The 20,765-nt window shown below is 38.8% G+C and overlaps 1 protein-coding gene across 1 annotated transcript; it reads left to right on the top strand.

Annotated features, from left to right (window-relative positions):
- The first annotated feature begins 429 nt into the window (after positions 1-429).
- LOC146323566 (protein sel-1 homolog 3) lies at positions 430-19,833 on the top strand. The gene is made up of 25 exons (XM_084722143.1): positions 430-477; positions 2,744-3,272; positions 3,371-3,497; positions 5,327-5,448; positions 5,632-5,747; positions 5,873-5,950; positions 6,046-6,095; positions 6,278-6,401; positions 6,504-6,642; positions 7,393-7,533; positions 7,622-7,827; positions 7,927-8,106; positions 12,874-12,996; positions 13,093-13,233; positions 13,386-13,448; positions 13,533-13,709; positions 13,799-13,926; positions 14,289-14,372; positions 14,483-14,564; positions 16,048-16,123; positions 16,213-16,331; positions 16,514-16,635; positions 18,550-18,664; positions 18,898-18,961; positions 19,150-19,833. Exons 1-25 carry the CDS (start codon positions 430-432, stop codon positions 19,395-19,397), a joined length of 3,402 nt encoding a protein of 1,133 aa, XP_084578269.1. The 3' UTR covers positions 19,398-19,833.
- Positions 19,834-20,765: the final 932 nt, after the last annotated feature.

Raw genomic sequence — 20,765 nt, 5'->3', positions numbered from 1 at the left:
ATTTCTTCAAAGTCTTGTGTGGGCGAAGGCCATGGAGGACGCTGGGTGATAGCAAGGCCCTGGCTTGAGCACATCAAATTAAGTTAGAGTCTGAGCTTTGATGCATCACTCCCATGAAAAGTTCCCTAATAGAATCAGGGATAAACTGAGTCAAACAACATTTTTGCTACACAACAGAGTCATTGTGGCCAAGCCTTTCAGGTACTGTACAGTGGCTCTTTAAAGGCAACTCATGCAAATTGCTGAACTAGCAATACAAGAAAATCAGGAAATCCTGCATCGTACAGGGTGTATGCTCACATAAGTGCCACCTGTTCCAGGTGTCAGCATTATTTTACTTGTCACTAACTCCAATGGCTTGATAATGAACTCAATGATCACATGTTTGTTTTTACATTTTAATTCATCTTAAGCCAAAAAACCCTCAAAATGCTACACTCCATTTTTGGATTTGTCTTCACTGCTTCTATTTTAATGGTAAGAAACTCCATTGAACTTTGCTCTACTACAATATTTTACTGTAACCCTGATATCAGTTTTTGACTGTGAAACTTGGCCATTCATTTTTATTTATTGGCTTATATTTTAAATTGATACCTATATAATAACAATGTATGAAGTTTTGTAAAAGAAGTTGCTCAATGTTATTAATCTACAGATAATTATTTGTATCTGCAGTTCATCGTTACAGAGCTTTATAATGATTTTCATCTTATTGTTTAGCTGTCTGGCCCACAACTTAACCGTTGTACCTGATAGCAAAAAAAACACTACCTGCTCAGATAATGGCAGACAGACATAGTTAGCAAGTAACATAGTGGAGCATTTAGCAACTAAAGAATCTGACCTAGATTTGCCAAGTAGCCAAAAACAGGACTCTAAATGAATGCTAATTTTTCTTCTTAACTGCTAAAATAAAACTGTTTGCTAACAAGTTCACCATATCATCTTAAAAGGTGTAGATTAGCCTAAGAAAAGGTCCCATGCACTGTGCACTGTAACAGAGGTGGGGTGGTTAACTAGACGGACGTTAGCTAAACCAACCTGACTTGTACAACCAAAATATATTGCGCCCTATTAAGATGATTGGTTACAGAGTGACCCACTGGTAGTGATGCAGGCACTGTTGTAAACCGGGCTGCGTCATAAGAATTAAAATTGTGATTACTAGTGGATGGGTTGCAGATGGGTAAAATAAGATGGAGCATCTCCCTGTGTTCTGAAAGCAGCCTTTCTATTGATTTATGTGAATCATGGAAGAAAACATTCATACATCAGTAAACCACAATCATCAGGAAAGCTTGTGCTGCTTGACCAAAAGAAGATTTAATGATTAGAAAGGCTGCTTTCAGTTTTGTTTCCATGTGTGTTGTAATGTCACAGCAAATGTCACTAATATTTAAGCATCAAAACTAAAATCAGTAGTTATAAACAGACAGGACAGAAGAAACTCAAGAGGAAACAGAGGAAATTATTTTTAGACAGCTCAGTGGGAAGTCAGGATTTATTATGCTGTTACACCAAACTATATCACTGTTTGAACTTTGATTGTGTGTGAGACCTTTTGGATGTGTGGAAGAATACAGAACATTAATTAACCTTAGATCCTAATGGATTTAAATCATCAATTAAATTACAGCTGCTGTGAGTTAATTGGCACACAGATTCATCCTATTTCTCCCACCTGCAATCACCTGCTACTAATCAGAATATTATTTTTTTATGACCCGTGAATTAACGGCAGCACCCCAGAATCAGTGTGTAGCGTTGGGAACCTGTCGATGTACAATCATCTTGCTATCTGAATAATAAGTACTTTAAGTAATTTTTTTTTGTTGGTCAATGTTCCAATCTCTTTCTGTTGCCTCAAGATAACAATGAACCTGAACAAACCTCATATTAAGACCAACACTCATGGGTGCAAAGATGCACAATGTGGATGCTGGCTGTGAAAATGACGACTGTGTTGATTAGAAAAAATAGCAAAAACAGATGCGCTGCGCCACACTATGCACTGCTTTGTGCTGAAGGGAAGCTGAAGCCCACTGTTTGAAAACCCTTCCAATAAAGCATAAATCTTGCCTTTGTGTTGTTTGTCAAAGTTTGTTTTTGAGTGTGGAATGGGCTCATAGTTTCCCAGTTTCCCCTTGTGACCACAGCTCCTAACAGCTCATTGATGCAGTGTTACAAAGCATATAATTTTTTGTTCCAATTTTTTTTCAGTGGGTCAAAGTAAGGGCAGCTGCAGTATTTATTTATTTCTCAGGGACAGTGCATATTAATAAACATTATTGTAAATATGCCAGAATTAGCTAAAGTGCTATTTTCATCCATAGTCCCTAGCCAAATGTAAAGCTGGCAACCTAAAATCAATATAAAGATTAAGAATTAAGAAACAAGTTATAACAAGTGTAAAGGCATAATTATTATGGTGAATGCAGAAAACAAACAAACAAACAAACAAACAAACAAAAAAAAAAAATATATATATATAAGCAAAAAACTATATACTAAAACTAAAAAGAAAATACTATGCAATTTGGAACATAGCATTACTTTTCTGTGGGACCTTTTCAAAGGGTCTAGGTGATGATATGTCAAGTTCATTCAGGGTTAAGAAAGTGGATGTCCATAACATCTGCCAACATAACTACGTTTCCCACCTAATTTATTCAAGTACAAAAGACTGCAAACTTGATTTATATTAACTCAATTTCATTTACTTATCTTTGCCCTCACCCAGGCACACTGTGGTACCATTTCAACCTCCTTAAACCAAACTGGAGAGAGCCTGTCTGACAATTTCATAGGGTTTGACTCGGCCCCTGACAAAGTGGTGGATGGCTCAGTGGTCCGTGTACGGTATCAATGCTCCAGGCTATGTCAGCTCACAGTGGAGGTGGTGGTGTCAACATTAAGGAAGACAGATTTAGTCGTCTTCAGGAGGAAATGGATCTGCACCACAGTCCGAGTCTCCAGGATTCACCAGGTGCTGCTCAGATGGCCTCCGTCCATTTTATATCAGCACGACTTTTTCAACAGACACGTTTTGGATGCCCAGAATGTGACAGTTCGTGCTTGGTTAGACCATCTTAATGATAGCAGGAAACCTGGGACATACCATGGCTCCATGTGGCGGATTCACAAAGTTCTGCAGATAAAGTCACTCTCAGAGCGTCCAACTAAACCTCCCACTGAGTGCCCTTCATGGTCTGGTCAGCTGATGTGGCAGATGACCAGAAACACAGTTCATCAGTGTCCACATGAGTCAGGTCAGACAGTTAATCTCATTTTTTCATCTCTTTAATCTTTACTACCGATTTTTTAATGGCTTGTGTATGTCATCGTTTGCTGTATTTCTTGTTTATAGATATAATTGATTTGCTGAAGTTCCCACTGGCAACTACTGGTGAGCACTTTGGAGTGGTCCGCAGGTTCCAGCCTTTTATCGACAGAGCCCTGGAGAGAGCTCGTCTTCATGCTGTGACACAGCCCAGGTTGGACTTAAACTTCACACATGCAGTTCTCATTTAGTTCATTTTAGCTACAGTCTATTCTGTATGATGGTCAGCATGAGAAAATCTCCAGCAGGGTCTCCAAATGCTGTATCACATAGTTAAGAATAGCAGAATTTGTAGATGTTAGATACTCTAAAAGTGCAATAACAACAAAAAATGACAAACCACCACATATTGCCTCTAATGTACAGTATATAATAGGCTAACAGCAGAGATGGGTAGTTCTTCAATTAAATGTATTTAAAATAAGTATTTAATTTCTTTTGAGTGTTTTGTAATTCGTATTTTGCTGGGCAGAAAACGTGTATCACATTTTTATTCCCCAGTTTAAACTACAGAAAAAAAACATGCCCAACTGTATTTCATGTGTTTGAGAACTTAATTTGGGGTTTGGTGGAAATTTCAGCGAAGGTGAGCTTATTGACTGACACTAAAATACAACAGAAGAAAAGATCAATTAGGAAACACATGTGATCTAGAACCGACAAATATACTTACAAGCTGGAAACCACCAACATGCCACAAAATGCCACCACAAAATAGGTTGATATAAATATCTGATGCCTACAACATACTTTGTTGTTTTTTGAGATCTCTGTGGGTAAAAGCTGAAGTGTTTCCACCACCATAACCACAAAATATAACGTCGAAAATAAAATTATCCAAATAAAAATCTCCTCCTGCTTCTTTTTAAAAGCCTAATGTATGACTCACTGTAACTTTCCCTGGGAAAATGTTAACATAGGCTCGTATCGTCTGATTTCGGGGAGAGTCTGACCTGGTGGCAGTCATAAAAAAAAACTGTTCAGAAATAGGCAGTCTTCTCGCAGATGGTCTCGTTAACTTATGGAGGTCATATGGAGGCAACACTATCGCACTGAGACTGTTTCATAACCAGTAAAATAAGTAAAATAACTTAACACTGTGTGATTGATCCATCCCTCCCTCCACAGTCTATTTCTGTCTTTATACTGCACCCGTCAGAAGCACTAGAGGTGGCATAATATGACATAAATAAACTGTTTGCACAGATATTTCAGGGCCGTGCAGAAACACTGCAGGAGCACAAGACCGGTGCAACATCGTAAATTGACAATAAGAAGCAAGGACGAGTCCTATGTTAATAACTATCGTTTGTCTGTTGATGTAAAGTTAAGCCTGTTATCCTGAAAACAAAAGCCTGCTGCTCTGAAAATACACAGTCTGGACTTTGAGTCAAATGGCTGTCTGTCTCACTGCCTGCCAGACTCCATTAACATATTGCTCAGTTTAACCATTTATAAACATCTACTCCATCTAATAACTCATGAACAGATTCTTCTTCCTTTGGCGCACATTTGGCATTAATTTGAACACACCAAAACAATTATTTCTGCTGTTTTTTTGATCTCTGATGACATATTGCAGCTTTTTGTTATTTATTTTTAAATTTCTTTTAAATACATTCAATGATCAAGTATTTGTAATTTTCTACAAGACACTTTTTGCTGTATTTGGGACCATATCTGACTGCCAGTGCCGGTGGTTATTGTTGATATCAGCGGATTAACAGGCCTCACAGGTCAGCCAGTTTCCTTTTCAGCGCTGGCAGCTGTTATAACACACTCTACTTTCAGTTTTGCTTCACCATCATTACAAATGACTTTACAAGCTTCATGAAGCCTCTTCACCAGAGCATATAAGCTTTTTATTTACGGTCAATGACAGACGGCGAGGTCATCACTTAGTGCTGCGTTTTAAATCCTGCCTCACGGTTCAGCGGGTGAAGAAATTATTTGTCAAATCATGTCTCGTTGCTTGGTTTTTAGCGTCACCTTATCTGTGTGGATCTACCTGCTGAAATGGTGTCAGAAGAAGCTCTGCGGGATCATCCATCATGTCAATGGCAACAATTTATACGACTCCGTTTTGATGCAGCTTACAGACACAGGTGGGTCACAGCAGCTCGTGGGTGCACCTGATACCAGCTCTGAGGATTAGATTGAGGTATCATGAGATGATTGTGAGTGATGCTGTGTGTTTTGTGAGACTGTGGAACAGGCTGTGTTATGTATTAATAACGAGCATCGGATCTCCTGTGGTGAAATATATGACTGTCATATCTCCTGTGTAGGGGACATCATAATTCAGGCACGTGTGACAACAGGAGTGGATGAAGCTTTCCGAGCCAGAATAGTGTTGCCCCTGTGGAAATGGATTAGATTAGACTGTTACATACAGGACTCAAAGGTATAGAACCTCAATGTGTGCCTCTGGGAGGTGGGATAAAGAGTTGAAATTAAAACACAGCTCCGGGGAAGATCTTATAGTCAGCCTTTCTCTTCTGAGTTTCGTTTGGTGCCCTTGCTTTGCAGGGTTTGATTTCCTTTTGGAACAGCTGTAAGATCCTGAAAGATGGTTGCTTTCCAGCTGGGAAACTCCAGGCGATTGCAGTGTGTACTGCAATTTGGAGTCGTTCACAGCTGAGTAGGTTTTTTTTTTTTTTGTCTGAGTCGTGAGCTCATGTCTTATTATGTCTGACTTTCAGGTGCGGCTGGATGCATCGTGGAATAATGAAACCCGCAGATCTGTATATGAGTAAGGCATTAAAAAATTACTCATTATATCATTTTTTTTATTTATGTGTTGTGCAACAAGAAAAACACAACGGTTGCCCTTATATAACACCTGTGAGTGCAGTTACTGCAATACAACAGGGATGGCTGATACATGCACAATGATCATAAGAGGTGGTTTGAGTGGTTTTAATTATCTTACAGATTTCAGGGCAATATCCATTATAATGACACTGATGGATACTTTGTGATCGGAGGAGGAAAGTACATGCCAGGCATCCATGGGTATTTTGGGCCTATCAAATACTACCGTTTTGGAACTGAGACAGTAAAGTGACTTTTTTCTTATCATAAATATAATAAAATTTCATTGATTTGTTGTTTTATTGCGGTGTGTTGAAATGCATGTATGATGTTATGCACCTCACAGGTAAGAAATCAACTTCAACCAAAGTCAACATTACAGGAACTGGATAAGACTCATCAGGAGTGTCAGGAAATAAAAGCACTTACAAGAGCTTTTCTCCATCAAGTAACTGAGAGTCACTTCCAATCACCAAATGACAAAGGTAAAATGTTATTATGACAAGTGCTTTAAAGGTCCAGTGTGTGGGATTTATATCACATTTAAAGGTATACTTGACATTTAGGGAACATATTTTCTTTTTTTAATTTAATTTTATTTCCTTTTAACAGTTACAGTCATACAGTACAGATGCATGTTCAAGGACTCAAGATTATATTACTCAAGATTGTAAATGTCTTTAGGAAAAACATGTCAATTAGTGAGTCATGCTAGCTGTTTCCCTTTTTCCAGTCCTTATGCTTCAAATTGAATGGTATTAATCTTAACATTTTCCAATACTAATTATGACTCACAGCAAGAAGGTCCTGAGTTTGAATACCCCAGCCGGCTGGGGGAGTTTGTGGCTGGGGCAGGGCTTTTCTGTGCGGAGTTTGCATGTTCACCTCACCATCGCGGTTTTTCCCAGGTCTCCGGGTCCATCTCTGGGTGTGGGTCCTCTTTTATGAAGGCCTCCATGTTACACCCCCATGCCTGGTAGCCCAGGGTGGACAAACCAAACACTATGTTTTGCTCAAGTTTCTCCTATATGTTTGGTTTGGTGAGGTGTTGTTTGGGTTCTGTAAGCTCACCACGAGATGCCGCTGAGTCCTACACACTGGTCCTTTAAAGCAGTGTCGCAACCATTTTACAGGGATCAATCGTCAATAGATTTCACATACAGGGTGTCAATACAACAACTGCACAACAATGTAGTATCAGAGTATTACTGTTGACAGGTTGTGTGTTATTTCAGGTGTCTGTACCTCTCATTTCACAAGACTGTGGCGTCCGTTTGGAGAGAAAATCAGCACACAAACATGGAACTGGGAACAGCAACTTCATTACAACACACTTTTTCAGTTCTTGCAAACAAAAGAGGAGGAAATCAGAAGAGGTGCGCTGGACTGTTTGACCATGTGTGTAAATGACATTATAACATCATTATTCAGAGTTTTTGATGTTTTTTGTATTGTTTTCTGTAGGATCTTTAGGCATCAAGGACCTCTGGGACACTTTGTTTGAGCAAGCAGTTGGTACAATGTTCACTGTGCATCAGGCAGAAAATAAAATCACCTCCAATTCAACAGCTCTACTACAAATATCCTCCTGCTTTGGAAATCACAAAGCATCTCTCTTGTTGGCCGCTCTCCACCTCTCCGGCCTGGGGCCTGCAGCACATCAACAACAGGTACAGTCAATGCTTTCCTTGTAGTTTAATTGCTGCTTTACCACATGTAACGCCACCTCAGTAACGATGACTGATAATATTGACTCCCGTGTGTTTCAGGGTCATATCTATAGTTTGATCAGCGCAGCGGGTGATAACCGTTTCGCCCTGGTGCATGCAGGGTACAAGCACGCACAAGGAATTGATGGGTTTCCCAAAGACTTGGATGTGGCTTACAGCTACTATTCCAATGCTGGGGAACAGAGCGTCGGTGACAGTTGGCGGGTACATGAAAATAAGGTATGTTTAAATGAAATCACTAGAAAATTATTTTAAGAATGACGGTATCAGCCTCCACCTCACTCCAGACTGAAATGTCTTGACGACTACTTGATGGATTGCCATGAAATTTTGTACAGACGTTCTCAGAGGAATTTTAATAAGTTTTTTGGTGAACCCCTGACTTAGGATCAGGCACCAGCATCAGGCCAAAATTTCACTTTGTCCCATACTTTGGTTTTCTGACCACTTACCTGCAAAAATAATGACATTCCCATCAACCTCGGCTGTGTATTTTGTGCTAGTCCTAGTGTGTCTTACAGAAAAAAACAGAAGAACTGGCAACGTCTAACTGGAATTGGTAGTGAGGTGCAAGTATTTATTTAAAGCTACCACAAGGAATTTTAATATTTTGCTGATTCTAAAGAAAAATCTACTCCTGCTTCCTTTTAACTGACTAATGTGCTACCCACTATAACTTTGCCTGGAAAAATGTAAATACAGGCTCGTTACATCTAATTTCAAGGAGAACCTGACCCAGCGGCAGGAATTAAAAACTGCTCTACAGAAAAAGTAATCTTCTCGCTGATGATCTTGTTAACTTATGTAGGTCATATAAAGGCATCAGTAATAAACTGAGACTGTTTCATGACCAGTTAAAAAGTCCTTGAAGTAGCTTTAAGCTACGCTATGACACATAATGTATTTTAGTACATTAAAGAAGGAGAGTTTGTGGCTGTGGCAGGGCCTTTCCGTGTGGGTTCTCACCGGGTCCTCTGGCTTCCCCCCCCACAGTCCAAAGACATGCAGGTTAAAATGTTAATTGGTGACCCCTGCCACCCCCTCACCCCACACGTGACCCTAAAGGGTAAACAGTGTTTTAGGAGTTTCAGGGAAATAAGCTCATTCACTTTCTTGATGTGAGTTAGATAAGAAAATTGATAACACCCTGATATCAGTCAGTAGAATATAAAGCTAAACCCCGTTATCTTAGCTTAGGAAATATACTTTAAACCAGGAAACCACTTGCTTGGCCCTGTCTGAGGGTAAACACTGCATCCAGCCAACATATAGTCTGGCATGTAAAAAAGCAAATTGTCACTTTTATATTTTGTTTTCTGCAGAGATTAAACAAACAAGAGGTTAATTAGCAGGTTTCAAAATTAGTTGTCAAATTTTGCTGTTTTGCTAAACAGACCAGCCCCCTTTTCAAGTCTTTATGCTTCAGATTGAATGGACAGATACACATGCATAATAACTTCAAAAAAAGAATTGTATATTAGCTATGAAGTATATACAGTATATAAAAATGCACAGCATGTACAGTAAAAAAAGATATAAGAATATTAAGTAAATCCATAAGTCATTCAAACACACAGATATAGACACACATGCAATTCAAATACAGAAGCACAAAAACATACAGTGCACATGTGTGTAAGCATGACAGCAGCGATACAAAAGGGACTGTCTCCAAAATATGATTAATAGAGTGTGTGTTGGTCCAGTCAGGGAGAATAGGTGGGTCTTAAATCTTAATTTAAAAATGTGAATGAGTTAGCTGTCATGATGAATAGAAGAAGAGCACTCCAAAGATAAAGAGCCCATTATGAGAGGACACTACTTCAGACTGATTTCCTGTTTATTCTTGGAATATTTAAATAAGATGCATCAAATGAATAGAGGTTCGTGAAGACAGCAGAAAGACTTTACTGTCTGCTCCAGCTTGAATAGGCAGCCAATGCACCGAGAAAACAATTGCGGTGAAGTTTATTAGCTGCTGCATTTTGACCAACTTGGAAACTTCCTGAGTAGATGACAGTATAATAATCCATCTGGATCCAATCTTAATTAAAAGCCCTGAAAACTTTCGTTCTCAATCAGCTTCTTATTATAAGTGATATGATCCTACGTGATTACAAAATGTTCTGCCAGAGTTAAAGCAGTTTTATTTATTTCTATCGAGTGATACCTGTGTGCTGTTTTTATGGGTTTGAAGTGGGCAGAGTGCAGCTGAAAATGTGATGTCGCCTACTTTTGAGTACCAATCAACACTTAACAATATTTAAATCACAATCTGCTGACTGTTGTGGAGGCGTTTGCTTATGTTGCCAGCTCTGTCAATCACATCTGATCAAACCACACGGTCACTGTCCTGAAACAGATTGAAATATATAGCCCAATGCCTAACTCAAGAATGTTTATTTTCAGTTTTCAGGGAATTCATTTGTTCATATTTTCCCAAATTAATCCCTGCAAATCTTCCAAGTACAGTTGTTTGTCACAGAAATGAGCGTTTACCAATAGCTCGGGAGCCCAAAACAGAGAAAGTTATTGCAGCTTAATAGCTGCGTTGCACTAGTTTCACTTTTATTTACCATCCTTTGTTAGAGTCTGAATTGTTCCACAGACGAACAATGGTTTGCAGATAATTATGAGACAGGAGTGGAGGGTACAAATTTGTGTCTTGAATAAGCTATGTGAACTTATTGTCCCGTTAGCGATTGAGCTAAACTAACGAGCTAACAAGTTTTCTAACTGACTAGCAAGCCCGATAGCCCAGAGAGTTTTATCTTCCCTCTCAAATAACTTTTTATTTTACTAAATGTTGTGCAATGGTGAACAAAATGCCAGGGGGAAGCAAAGAAAACAACAGAAAAAACAGAGGGAAGCTCCAGGAGCTATTGTGACTGGCTACTGCCAGGGTTGCCAGGACTGCAGCATTGCCATGGGTTGAATTTTTTGTATGCTGGTTGAGTAGACCTGTTTTGCATACAAATTACATGAATAATTGCTATAAATCCATATTCTTGAATTTGTATTTTATACCCAAATACTACCAAACAGACTTCAGACACACACACAGACACAATATGCCATGCTCAGGCAGGGAGGACGAGAGGAGGAAAAAGAGTAGGGAAAGTGAAAAGACAAAGCAACAGGTTAGTTTGTGCATCAGAGATATATTTTATTTATGATAATATACTGTATCTAATAACACAAGACCATTTTAGGACCTTGTTCAATGACCTAGAGAAATCTGCTTTTAATGCTATGCTGTTTACTGAGATAACTTCTGTTATGTTTTGCCTCTATGTAAATTAAGTTGAAATTTGAAGAGATAATAAAATACATTTGGCAATGATAGCAATTCTGTTGGACTTAAAAAGTAGTGTGTATGGTTTGACAGGGGCATATTTTGAGTTCTGGAATTGGGCTGTTTTTTGACACAGTTTTAAGGGCCGTTGGGCTGGTTTTGGGCTGGTTTTGACCTAGGATTTGGCTGGTTTTGTCAGACAGACCTGGCAACCCTAGCTACTGCTAGCCGTGAGTAAACAATTCGCTCACCAGCTTAGGCCAAATTCCAAAACAAAATGACTGGGGGTGCATCTGAAATTAGTGGGGGTGCACTAGTATTTACACTTCAAGACGTGGACGTGTTGATGAACGGATTATGCTGGAACACAGATGGGAAAAGTTGTAAACAGTAACAAGTGCATACAACATTTACAGCAATGATTTGCTCTGTGAGTCAGAATGAAACCAACATGTTGAGAAATCCACAGCCTCTGAGAAGCGCTGCGCCAGAGTGCAACACTGCTGCACATGGCCACTCACTGTGTTTACTTTCACTAAACCACCTGAACACAACACCAGGCTGCTACAGTATAACCATACAGACCTCTACACACATCAGACTGGTCAGTTACAACCTGTTTTTATGCCATGGAGACACCTGGGCTCATAACCTCTCTGATTTTTGTTTTAGGAAAAGTAGCTCATGTTTTTTCCTTGACATGTATCGCAGACAAATGCTGTTGTGTAACATTAATTACTAAACTGTGTCACTATGTCACATTGTAATTATTGCTAAAACAGCATTGGCCCAATATAATGTGGCTGCAGGTCATCAGCTGGGACCAGTCACTGCAATTTCTTTAGTTTTCATATATATTGGTATTGCAACTACTTGATGATCCATCTGTCTATGGGTAAAGATTTGTGGTGATGTGTATTCATCCCTCCAGGCATTTCCTGTGGTAAAGCTTTGCTCTCACATTTAACTGTGATTGATTGGTACAGCTGTTTCAGAGCCATGAGGCCAGTAATGTGACTGGCGGAAAGAGTATTTAATAATCACCACATTTGCTAATCTGTATTCACCTGCATCCAGCCTTTTGCATGTTGCACATACATAAACTGAAACAGAGGGTGCGCGCGGAGTCAGTGTGTGAAATATATTCCAAAAGAAGGTGTACACTGACAGCTATGGACACCGCGGATGCGTGACCTTCTACTTTGTACTTGGCATTTCTTATTCAGTGAATTATGGGTGCAAAAATACTAAACTGAGGGTGCAGTGCATGCTTTTGCACCCTCTTTGGACAACAATACAATATTTTCCAGTATCACAAAGTATTTCACAATATGATTTAATTGAATTAATTCAGGGGGCTGTGACCGATTTCAGATGATATCATGTGTCCATTTAACACATTCAGTGTCAACCCACAAAAAGCAACTAAATTACGGTTTAACAATTTTGAACTGAACACTTCTTGACATTCATGACACAGACATGCCATGTGATTTTGTGTGGACAGGTAAATGTCACTTTGTGGTGTGACGACTGGTAATCAGTAGCAGTAGCAGTATTGCCCTACAAATACGATTATTATTAGTATTACAACTAGACTTGCCTACTAAGAATATTTTTAGAGCATTATTTGTAATAGTAGCAGTACTAAGTGTTTACTATATTAATGCTTCCTCTTGTATTTCTTACAGCAATACACACCTGAACACATCTACCTAAGCAATCCAGAGGATTTAACCAGCCTCAAAGACGAGGACAGTGACGTCTTTCAGTATCTGAAATTCCAAGCAGAGAGAGGAGACCTAGAATCTCAGGTATATTTGAGTTAAATCCTACTTTTATTATTCCATTATGATCAATAGACAGAGTGAGTGTTCAGAAAAGGCCAATAAAAAGTCTGTTATCTTCAGAAACGTCTGGGAACAATACTGTACTGGGGACAACATGGAGTTTTAAAAGACACGGTGAGCGCTGTGAAGTGGTTTGAAAGAAGCGCTATGCAGATGAAGGATCCTTCAGCGATGTACGACTACTCCATTTTACTCATGAAGGTTCTGTGAGATTATAAAGACTCAGCCTGTTTCACGATTAAACTGAACATGGGATATTGTATTTGTGTGTGTGTGTGTGTGTGTGTGTGTGTGTGTGTGTGTGTCTGTGTTTTGACAGTTATTGATTCACTGATTGATGTCGATTCCTTCAGGGGCAGGGAGTGAAAAGAAACTACACCCGAGGTTTTCAGCTGATGGAGAAAGCTGCAGCAATGGTACAGGCAGTGTTCTCCTAGTAATCAGTCAGTGTGTTTACAGAATGTGTCTTCATGATACCCGTGTCTGCTTCCTTGCTTTAGGGCTCAATTAACGCCTTGAATGGTTTGGGCTGGTACCATGGGATTATACTGAAAGACCATAAAAATGCAGTGAAATACTTTGAACAAGCGGCGCTAAACGGGAGTGATGATGGTATGTTTAACCTGGGGATTTATCATCTCAGTGGGAAAAACCCGAACAGCCCGAGGAGGAATGAGGTTCGAGTCCAACACATTGTCCAGATTTAGTTCCAGCACAGATCTGGTGCTGATAGTGTGTGCTGATATATTTTCTATACGATCCACAGACGGCTGCATTCCAGCAGTTTCTTAATGCATCTCGGTTTGGTCACGTGGCTGCATCCGTGGAGGTAGCCTGGTACCTTTCGACAGGAAGCCTGGAAGGGGTGTCTCAGGATGTGGAGCGGGCTGTGATGTAAGAGGCTTTCATTAGCTTGGTGAAGAAAGCTTTGTTATGGGCTGTTGCACTGTAGCCTGCAGCTCAGTGGCATCTAATTTCAATGACAGTGGCTAATTCAAGGTCAGAACCCAGTATTTGCATATCTAAAAATAAGAGTCACTGTCACTGCATTATTGTCTGGCACAGAGAGATTCTGCTTACCATTGTTCCTCTGGTATCTTATGAATTTAAAGAAGCTCCTGCTACAGCTGTAGAGACTTTTTTAGAATGACCTCAACAAATCAGAAACTATTTTTAGATCATGTTAAAATATTTTCCGTTTATGTGGAGAAAATTATATTCCATAATTCATCACCCATCCTTTACCCTCTGTGCAGAATGCTAAAAACGGTCTGTGAACAGAACGGACACCTTGGATTTATGATCAGAGAGGCTCTCCAGGCCTACCTCCAGGGCTCATGGTAGGGACATTAATTCCAATTACTTTGCAATTGTCCCCATTTAATCATTTTTGCAACTCTTAACTATTTGTCTCCACTTCTACACATTTGTTATGTTGTGTTGCAAACAGGCAGGAGGCATTTGTGAAATATGTTTTGGCTGCTGAAACCGGTCTGGGTTTGGCTCAGAGCAATGTTGCACACTTGTGTGAGGTAAATGTCTGTTGTTTCTCTGGTTTGTAACCCTTTGCTTCTATCCCGAACAAGGAAATAACTACTCAGTCGCACTTAATTTTACAGAACATTAATAAAACATAACAAGCTGTACTTTGTATCAAATTAGACAGAAACTAGAAGTAATGTGTTCTTTAACATTCAGTAAATAAACACAGCTATGACGTGCAGACATCATACACCTAACAATAAGATGTAACAAGGTAAATTTGTACCAAATCAGACAATAACTAGAAATAATATGTTTTTTATTTGACAGTAATTGAAACCATATTATCTTTGCCAGGCATAAGCTGGGAGAGAATTATGTAATCACTTCCTTGTGTGCGTGCGTGATGTTTAGACCTGCATCTTGAGCTAATCTCGAATACTACTGGACCAATCAGCCTAATTATTTTGCGCACATTCATGACTGTATGCTGAAGGACATCTGTGAGTGATAATCCTTGAAACATTTTTTTTTATGACTTTGATCATTTTGTGGTCTCATGTTTGTCCCATTCTCGTGAACACAATATCTTAAGCACTCCTTGAGGGAATTTCTTCAAACCAGGCAAAAATGTTCACTTGGACTCAAAGATGAACTCATTAGGTTTTGTTAAGAAGACTTTTTCTCACTGGGAGTTATTCACTTGAATCACACATGTCAATATAGAGATTACTTCCATTTTGCCAAAAAAAACATGTAATACCTTTCATTAAATTCCTTCAAAACAACTGTGAGACAGTAATTCTATTTTTGCCTGCTCCGTTTCATACGTCCATTAACAGCCGACTTCTAATTCTTTTTAACCAGCCGCTAGGGACCACAAGAGATCAACAACTGTTTTAGTTTGAATCCTGTTTCAGCTCAGGACACCATACGTGGACGTCATGTTAATGTTGGCAGAACTTTGCAAATCTCAGCTGGTTGCATCTGGCAGCTTTGGTGGCAGTGCAGTAGGTGCTTCACCATCTGTTGCCTCTGATGAGTGACCTCTTTTAGTTAGACCTTTATCAGAGGGTAATTCAGGACACATTACAACAGAGACGTACTGTACAGTAAAGTGAAATCACATATCTGCTACTTGAGACACACCTTGTTTGGTCGGTCCTGTTCAACTGCCAGAGCAGGAGAGACGGCCCGTTGTAATGTCTCCCTAATATTACAACATACTGTTATTCTAACATATTATTTTTAGTTTTTGTCCAATTTGATACAAATTACAGTTTAGTATGCCTTATTAGTGTACTGTGAAACAAAAAACAACTGACTATTCCTTTAATCTTGTTTTCAGCAAAAGTTGGAAATCAATGTCTCATAATTGGAGTTCTGAAGGTAGCTGATGAACAAACTGCACAATATTCCAGTCACATACTAAAAGAAGAAAAGCAAGCCCGAGGGAAATTGTTAGCCGTTGATAACATAACCTTCATCACTGCTCTGCTCTTTCTCACCCTGAGCTCATTCTCCCAAATGCAGGAGCTGAATCTCAGTCATGATTGTCAGTGGAGATATCATAACTACTCTATATTAAACTATGATCCCCATCCGTCCGGTGAGTCCCTCTCATTTCATTTTGCTTTAACCTCTCACTCTCCCTGTCAATCTGGTCGATAAACAGAAAGTATTTATCTTCTTTTATAGCTCTGCTGAAAATGGGAGACTACTACTACTGTTCCTCCAGCACGCGAGAAGACTCATTATCCTTGGTTGGTCAGGCCATATCGATGTATGGCAGAGCAGCTCTAGCAGGCAGCCCTCAGGTGACAGATTTACTTGGGCTGTAATCTCATCACCCTATGATAAACTTAATTAAACTTCCACGGGCTCAGGCCCGCCGCAATAAAAACAACAAACAGCATTATACAGTGTTATTATTTGGAGACTTTCTCGGTGAATAACCCATCAGCCCCTGTTATGATTTTGTTTTCGCCCGGACTCACAGGGAATGTACAACTTGGTCGTTTTGGCACAACAAGGACACGTTCTTCCGTTAAACGTCCGCAGAATGTTTAATGTGTCGTATCATGATGAGCAGGACGTCGTAGTGGAGAAGATCTTAAAGAGGTGCTTTTTTTAAATCTATGATTTGCCACAACAATTAATAATGACTATGAATATCATTTGGGTATTTCAAGGCTGTTTATAGTACTTAATAGTTGGTACTTGTGATATAATGTGCTGTTTTTAATTTGCTTTTTTGCCAAGAGTTGATGAAAAGCTTAGTATCCAACCACAATCACTAATTTCTAACTATAATCTAAGTGTCATTTGAAAGTGAGTGGTTATATGCCACTTTATTTCTGAAAATTTCCTGCCCTTTGGCTTGTTAACTCTGCAGGTTAACTGGCAAAAAGGGGGTGTGGGAGTGGGAGTGGCCTATAAGGTGCATAACTTCCAAACGGCTTCATGTCACATGACTCATGAAGAGTTTGTTGTGACAGGTGTCACTGATCTCGACGTGTACCAATTTCAATGGTGACAGTAAGCCCTGCCTCACTCTTGGCAAGAAAGGGAATATTTTCCGAAATGGCAGCATTTTTAAAGGGACAGTTCACCTCAAAATCAAAAATTCATATTGCTTCACACCTGCAGTGCTATTCATCTGGATTATTTTTGTGCGAGTTGCTGAGTTTTGGTGTCTCTTTCCAGGAATCATGACCTATAGTTGGAAATACTGGTAGTAGCAGAAATAGTTCCTAGCAGTGGTGTGCATGAATACGCTAAGAGAGCGGCATTCATTGAATGTGCTTAAATTTTTGATGAATAGTGAACTGAGCGAATCTTTTCGCAATTAATGAACGTGAACGTGAGTATTGTTCACTCCTAAGAGAGATAACGGCGCTCACAACAGTGCTTCTCTTTAATTCTGTGGTCTGTCAGTGATATGTATAAATTTACACTGCAGGCTGGAGTCTGTTAACAGTGACAAACAGACAGATATCTCCATGTTATACGCTCATTTCCAAACATCTGTATCTATTGAAGCCCATTTCTGCCAATATTATGGTAAAAAGAACATCCTGTAAGTCATTATAATGAGAACTTTGTCAAAATGACTGACATACAGAGACACACGAGTGCTTATTTGAAGGTGTCAAAGCATTATTTTGAGATACCAACTTGATATTTTAAGATCGGGGCAACTGTAACTTTTGTAAAAATTTTCCTTTGTAACTCACAGAATACTTGAAATACACTAGTCATCTTTTGATATAAGAAACATATATATATGTGCACTAAAAAAGACAACTGATATATTTTCACCAATAAGAACAAGACCCCAATATTAAATTTCATGTAAGAGGTCAGAGTGTTACTGGTGGGGACTGTTGAAACACTAAAAAAATAAGTTGTATCTCAAATAAAAACCTCACTTTATTGTATATACATATATATATATATATATATATATATATATATATATGTGTGTGTGTGTGTGTGTGTGTGTGTGTGTGTGTGTGTGGGAGGTAGGTAGTTCTAGTTCTAGGTAGTAGAGGATGTTCTATTTCAAATTAAATTCAAAAAAATCAAATTGAAAAAGTGAAAGAAATGAACCTGAAGTGCTCACAACAAGGTCTGCAAACTATCTTGCATAACAAGGTCATGATTTCTGTAAAGAAACGTTGCTGCTGAATTTCTTTAAATTCAGTTTTTGGTGCTTCGAACACCACAAGCCGAGAGCCATCCAGTTCCATTATATTCGAGGGAGGGCAGACATTTCAGTCGATGTATCCAAAATTCAGCAGCTCACTGGGGATGAAATGTCTCTTTAAGGCAAAGTCAGTTAAAGTTAAAGTTAGTTGTTATTGATAAAAAAACATCTATATTCGACCCTCACATCTATTTTGCTGTTACTCATCATCTTGTTATTCAAATGCTGTGCGTCTTCTGTTATTTTAACAAAAGCATGAAGACGTGATATTACTAATGTATCATGGACTATTATTACTGTATAAGACAGTTGTTTTATCTCCTTAGGTGTCTGGAGACTGAGAGTGAAGAAGGAGTAACACCCTGCTCTTTAGTTCTGCTCAGTGTTCAGATAGGAAGAGCCTTGAGGAGAATCACTCAGAACGGTGCACAGCTCCTCTTGGTAGGCATGAAGTAACACTACTGTACGTAGTAAAAGCAAAATTCAACACACTGCAAGCTGCACTCCTACACTATATTATCCTCCTCTGATAATTTGATCTCCCTTTAATAATTGAAATGTAAAAACGCAAATTGGACTTATATCATGAATAAGACATTAAAGATGCCACAGGCTTTCTTTCAAGAAAGAAAATATGATGATTTATTTAAACCATTCTTCTTATTTCTCTATAGGCATATGCATCTCTTCTCTCTGTCTTTGTCATTGCTGTCTTTATGCCATTGCAGAGCTATCTTGGTAAGTAATTGTGCTCTTCTTTACTGCACCCACTTGCATGCAATTGCCACAAGATGGCGCAATTTCCCCATATATTGATTTACCACCTCTTTTTCTGGCTTGTACATCAAAAGATAATCTATATAATCACGTTTGTTTGCCATGACAAGTTACCTCCTTTCATCCTCCACATGTGCAAATCAACACAGAACAAATGGCTCCCCGTCGTCCTGCGGTCGCACCGAGGGCAAGGACATCATCTCTCAGCCAAGATGGTGTCAACTTGAATAGAGAGCAAGATGGCATCATGGGAGGAACCTACAGAGCGGCGGGGAATCAATGGCTCACCATCCTGAATGGCGAACAGTGGCTCCGGCAGACAGGAGATTTGGCCGTGACTCTGTCGGGCGTGTGCCTGTGTGCTTTCTGGACCACAGTCCTCTATCATCTCTTATGACACAAAATACCCAGCACAGTGATCCAATAGCCACAGCAAAAGCCCCAGACACTACATACTGTAAGAGCATACATTTAGCGGATGAGTTAGAGCTATTCATGTGACACACTTGTGTTTCGGAGGCATGTGACTCATTTTAAGTTACACGAAGGAGAGAAGTGCTGTGCTGCTTTATCAAAGTGGTGATAATGTTCCCTCAGTAACCATTTTTCCATTGTTTTCTTTGTAGAAAATGAAAAACTTATCATGCGGTTCATTTAATTAACACTGAGTCTGACCCACAGTGTATATTGTCTTGGGGATGTGGTGCCAAAGAGGGAGAGTGAAGCCTCTGTTATGCAACATAAAGCATATTTCAACACTGAGGCTGAGCTGCACCAAAAAGAATTGATTTTTAAACCTGAGTAAATCATGGTTTAACTTAAAATTATATAGCAACAAACTTTTAAACTAGCTTAAAATTAAGAAAGACTACAATTAAATCTCTTTCAAACTCAGGTTTTGAATTTTTAAAATGAGATCCAGTATTAATTTGATATTTAACTTTTTATAAGGTTGCCTTTTTGAGATGGTCTGAGCAAAATAATCAAGTTCCTCAAAGAAAGTTCAGGGACAGACTCATTGTTCAGACTCATTGGCAACTCACTGTTGAGTTTTATTATGCATCTCATATTTCTTTCACTCCAGTTGATAATTCAACCAACATTTTTTTTAAAAGTAGTAAAAAAAAAAAAAAAAAAAAAAAAAAAAAAATAGAGCTTCTCTGCTGAGCTAGGGTAGCTTAGGCTAACTAGGGTAACTAACTAGCTAGCTAGCAAAGAATGTAACATTTTGTTAATTCTTTTGCTAGCAAACAATGTAACTTTTTTGTCCTTTTTGCTAGCTAGTACACAGACTAACATATTATTAACTTTTTAGCTAGCTAGCAAACAATGTTACATTTTTAAAAACTTTTCTGCTCACTGGCAAACAATTTAATGTTTTGCTAACTTTTTAGCTAGCTAGCAAACACATTGCGTCATGTCATTTAATAATGTTTTTTGTTGTATTTTTACTTCCCAGTTAGCTAAAACTTTATGTTTTCAGCTGTACTCAGGAGATCCCAACAGCATTCAAACTTACACTAAACTTGGATTTACTGAACAGATTAGTTTTTAATTGTGCAGCAGAGCAACTTATTTTTAAATAAGGATTTACTCATTTTAAACCTAGTTTGACTAAACTATGATTAGAACTTAGAAGACTCTTAGATTAAATGAATCTTTGTCGATGAGTATTTTTTGTTGATGAGAGTGTTGCTAGTTTGTTTTTTGATAATTCAGTTATTTATCTTGTGATAATGAACAATTTCAGTCACTGCATTGTTAA

Source organism: Lutjanus erythropterus, chromosome 7 (genome assembly GCF_056507025.1).
Source record: "Lutjanus erythropterus isolate fLutEry1 chromosome 7, fLutEry1.hap2, whole genome shotgun sequence".
NCBI lineage: Eukaryota > Metazoa > Chordata > Actinopteri > Lutjaniformes > Lutjanidae > Lutjanus > Lutjanus erythropterus.
This window is presented reverse-complemented; position numbering and strand designations above follow the sequence as displayed.

What these genes read in the sequence shown, in the direction of transcription:
- LOC146323566 (XM_084722143.1), top strand. Translation starts at nt 430, where the DNA reads ATGCTACACTCCATTTTTGGATTTGTCTTCACTGCTTCTATTTTAATG. An exon ending in GGCGGGTACATGAAAATAAG is followed by an intron (nt 8,107 to 12,873) that starts GTATGTTTAAAT and finishes TATTTCTTACAG; the next exon opens with CAATACACACCTGAACACAT. An exon ending in GATGTGGAGCGGGCTGTGAT is followed by an intron (nt 13,927 to 14,288) that starts GTAAGAGGCTTT and finishes CCCTCTGTGCAG; the next exon opens with AATGCTAAAAACGGTCTGTG.